We start from the raw sequence: 6,000 nt of genomic DNA on the forward strand, positions 1-6,000 counted from the left end.
AGACACAGATGTGTCAAGCAGTGCAGGACTGGTTACTTTGGACCTTTCAAATTATCTGGGGCACTACTGGTACCAATGCATTGTCTCTATTTATTCAGACTGTCTACATTAGCAAGCAGTGTAGCATGATGGGAGCGAATAGGTGGAGTAAAACAGTTGAAGCTGTTTTGGTTCAAACTGGCTGTATCATGGTACTCGAGACTGAATGTTCCTCAGCATCTAGAGCATGAAATGCTTTCCCATTTAGTTTTATCCTTAGCAAATCCAGTTCATGCTCTTCAGAGCAGCTTTAAAATAGAAACCAAAGCTCTGCAAGTTGGAGCAGCTTGGAGGTTTCCTTCGGAAGCAAAAACTTGATGGAAGCAAGAACAGTCAGAGTCACACTGTTTACAGTGAATGTTCAGGGAGCATTAACACAGAACTTATCTCCAACGATAACTTTTTTTATTTCACTATGTTTTTCAATCTCCATTTTGTAACAGCCTTATCCTTAGACTCCTTGGAAGGATAAGCAAATTCCTAATTGTGAGCTCTCATGAAACCCATTTGATAAATAAACTCATCTTTTATTTTCAGAAGGAGTTAATCTAGAATCCTACTTTCAAGAGTTGCAGTCTTCCTAAACAGAATCACTCACCACTAAATTGATCCTTTTTTTCATATACTGGCTAATTTGAAGCAGATGGATTTTTTCAGCTGGGGTGCATATCACTATTTCAGAGTTATGTATTTTCAGCAGAGGGCAGAGCAGCAAGTGATCCAAATTCATGTTTCTTGGTGGAGAACTGTTGGAACCTTAATTCTCCTCCATTCCTGTGGCAGGCACAGGAGAAAGAATTTATACAAGGCTTTTGTGGAAGTAGTTGCTTGTAGTAGGCTGGGCTCCGTGATGCAGGAAGATTTGAAAAGATCTATGTTCCAGTGTTTATAGAGACTGTGCTGTCTATCACCAGGGTGCAGGCTCTTCACATCAATAACCCAGCCTTCCTAAGCCAATGAAGACAAGAACATGGGCTTTGTCCTGCTGCCACCAAGGAGTGGGTAGCTTTTCACTAATGAACTCATGGGCTGCCTCTGCCAGTGAGATAATTCTTGGCTCCTGTCCCAGGACTGAACTCTTCAGCCACCAGATCTTCATCCCTTTTCTTCATCTTCTCTCTTCTGATTCTTAAGATTTCCTAGCACAGATTTCACAAGTAACCATGCCTTTCCACATCCCCCAGCACTGCAGAAATGTTGTCTGGGAGGTGACATAGTCCAGCCTCTCACTCCAAGCGTGGTGGCTGCTGGCAGCAGATGAGATCACACCTGGTCAAGCCCTGAAAACCTCCAAGGACACAGATTCCCCAACCTGTTCTAGTGCTGTACCATTCTCCTGTTCCTTATATCTAACCTGGCTCTCTGAAATTACTGCTTGTGGCTCTCACCCCTTTTCGTGTCATCTGGAATTGCCAAGAACAGTGAAGCTATCTTACCTTTGTAACTACCCTTCAAGTAATTGTACTTCTTTCATTCAACAGATACTGACTGCCAACCTAGAGAGAAGCGCACTCCCTAGTTACAGGCAGGGCAACCCTGCAGAGGTCCTGCTGCTGTCCCATGCCTCTCTCTTCCTCCAGAGCTGCTTGCTGGCTGGTGTTGGTGGCCTTCTGATCTCCATCTCTTGCCAGCCAACCCACCTGTTAGGGACTCATCCTAAACTTCCCGAAAGACTGCTTGGTTATGTTTTCTGGGATGTGCAAGCAAGGAAGCTTGCTCATGCAAGGGATAGGCCTAGCCTCCTCCTTACCAAAATCTTGATGTTACATTTTTCAATACCATCCTTTCATTTTATCTCTTTTTTATAAGACCAGAAAGTACCCAAGGAAAAAAAAAATCCTCATGTATCTGAATAATAGTAATTTCTGCTGGCAAAGTTTTCTTAAGCTATCTGTTCCATCTCTAACAGCGTAGGATTTGTTGTATTCTACAGCACAACTCAGATTTATTGATTTGAATATTATCATTTTCACACAAATTTATCTCTGGTTTTAACTGTAGATTTCAATGAAGTTATATAATGGATCTTTTTGTCCCAGTACTTCATTTCAGTGTTAAGGAATAAAGTTTCTTGGACTCTGATTGCATTACATCAGCTTTCTCACACTAAGAGTTTTTTTATAGCATTCTAGACCAATCTAAAGTCTGGGACAAATGTAGGATTCATTAAATGCCATTTTTCTGAGAAACAGAATAGTAAGATTGCACTGTGATGATATGTGTATGAGTATGCATCTTTTTAACAACTAGGACAGAGGACTAGAATTCAGGAAGCTATTTGACAAACAAGCATTCCCGCCTGTGGAAAGAGGGACAGGCAAGTCAGAATGAATACAAGGAAGTCGTTAGGATGTGTAGAGGTGAAATCAGAAAGGCAAAAGCCCAGCTTGAACTTAACCTGGCCACTGTGGTGAAAAGGAATAAGAAACGCTTTTATAAATACATTAACAGTAAGAGGAGGACAAAGGAGAATATCCACTCTTTGCTGGATGAGGCTGGGAATGTGACCACTGAGGATAAGGAAAAGGCAGAGGTTCTGAATGCCTTCTTTACATCTGTCTTTAAAAGTCAGACCAGTTATCCTCAGGATACTCCTCTCTCTGACCTGGTAATCTCAGCTGGGGACCACACTAACTCCCCTGTGATTCTGGAAGAAACAGTCAGAGACCTACTGCTCCAACTGGACTGTCACAAGTCGATGGGGCCAGATGAGATCCACCCGAGAGTGCTGAGGGAACTGGCGGAGGTGATAGCCGAGCCGCTTCCCATCATCTGTCAGCGCTCCTTGTTGACTGGTGAGGTCCCAGAAGACTGGAGGCTTGCCAATGTGACTCCCATTTATAAGAAAGGTCGTAAGGAGGATCCGGGGAACTACAGGCCTGTCAGCCTGACCTCGGTGCCAGGGAAGGTTATGGAGCAGATCGTCTTGAGGGAGATCATGCGGCATGTGCAGGGTGACCGGGGGATCAGGCCTAGCCAGCATGGGTTCATGAAGGGCAGGTCCTGTTTGACCAACCTGATCTCCTTCTATGATCTAGTGACCCATCTGGTGGATGAGGGAAAGGCTGTTGATGTGGTCTACCTAGACTTCAGCAAAGCCTTTGACACTGTCTCCCACAGCATTCTCCTGCAGAAGCTGGCAGCCAGAGGCTTGGATGGGTACACTCTTGGCTGGGTAAGGAGCTGGCTGGAGGGCCGGGCACAGAGAGTGGTGGTGAATGGAGTCAAATCCAGCTGGCGACCAGTCGTGAGTGGTGTTCCGCAGGGGTTGGTGCTGGGGCCTGTCCTCTTCAATATCTTTATTGATGACCTGGATGAGGGCATCGAGTGCACCCTCAGTAAATTCGCAGATGACACCAAATTGGCTGGAAGTGTGGATCTGCCTGGGGGTAGCAAGGCCATACAAGAGGGATCTGGACAGGCTGGAGAGCTGGGCTGAAGCCAATGGAATGAGTTTCAACAAGGCCAAATTGCTTGTGGGTGCTGCACTTTGGCTACAACAACCCCAGGCGACGCTACAGGCTTGGGGTGGTGTGGCTGGAGGACTGCGTAGAGGAAATGGACCTGGGGGTATTGATTGATGCTCGGCTGAACATGAGCCGACAGTGTGCCCAGGTGGCCAAGAAGGCCAATGGCATCCTGGCTTGCATCAGAAACAGTGTTGCAAGCAGGAGCAGAGAGGTGATTGTTCCCCTATATTCAGCACTCGTGAGGCCGCAACTTGAGTGCTGTGTCCAGTTTTGGGCCCCTCACTGCAAGAAAGATATTGAGGCCCTGGAACGTGTTCAAAGGAGGGCAACAAAGCTGGTGAGGGGTCTGGAACACAGGCCATATGAGGAGAGGCTGAAGGAGCTGGGAATGTTCAGCCTGGAGAAGAGGAGGCTCAGGGGAGACCTCATTGCTCTCTATAACTTCCTGAAGGGAGGTTGTAGTGAGCTGGGGGTCGGTCTCTTCTCTCGTGTAACAGTGATAGGACCAGGGGGAATGGTTTCAAGCTACGGCAGGGGAGATTCAGGCTGGACATGAGGAAGTATTACTTTTCAGAAAGGGTGGTCAGGCACTGGAATGGACTGCCCAGGGAGGTGGTGGAATCACCGACCCTGGGGGTGTTCAAGGAAAGACTGGATGTTGTGTTGAGGGACATGGTTTAGTAGGAGCTATTGGGAATAGGTGAACGGTTGGACTGGATGATCTTTTAGATCTTCTCCAACCTTGGTGATTCTATGATTCTATGATTCTATGACATTAAACACTTAACTATTCTGTGCCTCATATTTTCCATCTGTAAAATGGGAACAGTGATATTTCCTACTTTGAATAGCACTTTCTGATTTAATGATCTATGATTATCATTATTTCTGTTGACAGTGGCATCAGCTCTGTTCCAAATTGGTTATAATTGGAATGTTTAGATGAATGAAAGCAATTACAGAGCCCTTATGCTGCAAACATTTAAGCTTATGATTAATTTTATGCACATAAGTAATAGCATTTACTTCAGTGAAGCTTCTCACGTGAATAAAGCTAAGCAGGTTTGAAGTATTTGGAGGTTTAGGAGTGGAAGGCTCTAATAAACCGTAGTTCTTATATAGAAATACATAATTGGGGTCTTCTGAGGGAAATTTCCAGAAAATTCGTTTTAACTTTATGCTACATTTAACTACCTGTTGTGGAATAACTGCTAATTTTGTTCACAAAAACTCAGTGTTGCAGCCATCGATGATAAATACTGGCTTTAAATTTTGGCTACAACCCAAAAGCTTATTGTTAAATATGTTTTGTTAGTATGAAACTTGACTCGTGGCAGACTCCTTTGTGAACAACTGATTACTAGGAACATCAAACTGAACTATTCTATTCCACATCCAGAACAGTTACCAGTAGAGCTTTTTTTAAAAGGGATTTTTAATTTTTTATATTTTTTTACTCAGAAGAAACAGTTTATGTTTGTACATTGTATGGGTTTGTTTTCTGCGTGATGATAGCTAGTTATTCAGCTTTACCAAAGATAGGAAAAAAAACATCACGTAAATGTGTTGAAAGGAATTCTTCAGTAGAGAGGAGAAACCACCGAAGCATGCAGAGCAGAGGCGGTGTGAGCAGCTGTTGTGGCTGTAGTGAGGATGCTGAGCAAAGGGAAGTGTGGGGCTAATGAGGGTGAGGACTGGGTTGCGGTGTAGGTTGCTATAAAATGCCACTGCCTTTTGGGCAGACAACAAAAAAATGGGAACCACCACACAGCCTTTTGCAATCTGGCAGTGGAACAGTTCAGCTTCTAGCTACTGTTTTGGTTTTTATCATTCAGTGACCTTTTCTTTTCTTGTTTATTTGTGCAGTTGATGGCTTGGATAAAGCTTCAATCGCTAACTCAGATGGACCAGCCCCAGGATCCCAAACTCCTCCCTTCAAGAGAAAGGGCAAACTTTCTACCATTGGCAAAATTTTTAAACCTTGGAAATGGAGGAAGAAGAAGACCAGTGACAAATTCAGAGAAACGTCAGCAGGTATGAATGTGGCCCTTTGGTGGCAAATAGCAGGAAATGCTGTGATGGCTTTGCAGGGTAATAGCTGAAGAGGTGTTCAGACATGTCAGGGACAATTTAGGCACAGTATTGGACATACACAAAAATTGACCTTTGACAAGGAAAAACCTTATTCAGATTCTGTCCTGAGCCTGTTATCGAAGTGTGTGGCTTATTAACTTAGTATTCAATACATATTATATTCTTTTGATGTTGGTAACACTCATTTTTTTTTAACTAAGAAACATGAAGCTGTGTACTTTGTATCATCAGGTGTGTTGGGAATGTCTCTGTGTTCTACTAGTAGCCAGTGGTTTGGGGTATGAAACAAACCTTGCCTTCATGGGAACAGAACTTTGGTCTGTTCAGAGAGGAGAAGCAGATGTGATCATGAAAAGAAAAGAAAAGAAAAGAAAAGAAAAGAAAAGAAAAGAAAAGA

General features: G+C 43.9%; 1 protein-coding gene across 1 annotated transcript in view; it reads left to right on the top strand.

Moving 5' to 3' along the window:
• Nucleotides 1-6,000, top strand: part of PHACTR2 (phosphatase and actin regulator 2) — a 77,244-nt gene that overhangs the window by 23,299 nt on the left and 47,945 nt on the right. The window contains exon 2 of the mRNA XM_042877686.1: nt 5,376-5,543. Within this exon, the coding sequence (XP_042733620.1) occupies nt 5,376-5,543 (168 nt within the window). The remainder of the gene's footprint in view (nt 1-5,375; nt 5,544-6,000) is intronic.

The sequence above is a fragment of the Lagopus leucura genome, unplaced genomic scaffold, assembly GCF_019238085.1.
Source record: "Lagopus leucura isolate 7727_CA_CO unplaced genomic scaffold, USGS_WTPT01 Super-Scaffold_73, whole genome shotgun sequence".
Taxonomy (NCBI): Eukaryota; Metazoa; Chordata; class Aves; order Galliformes; family Phasianidae; genus Lagopus; species Lagopus leucura.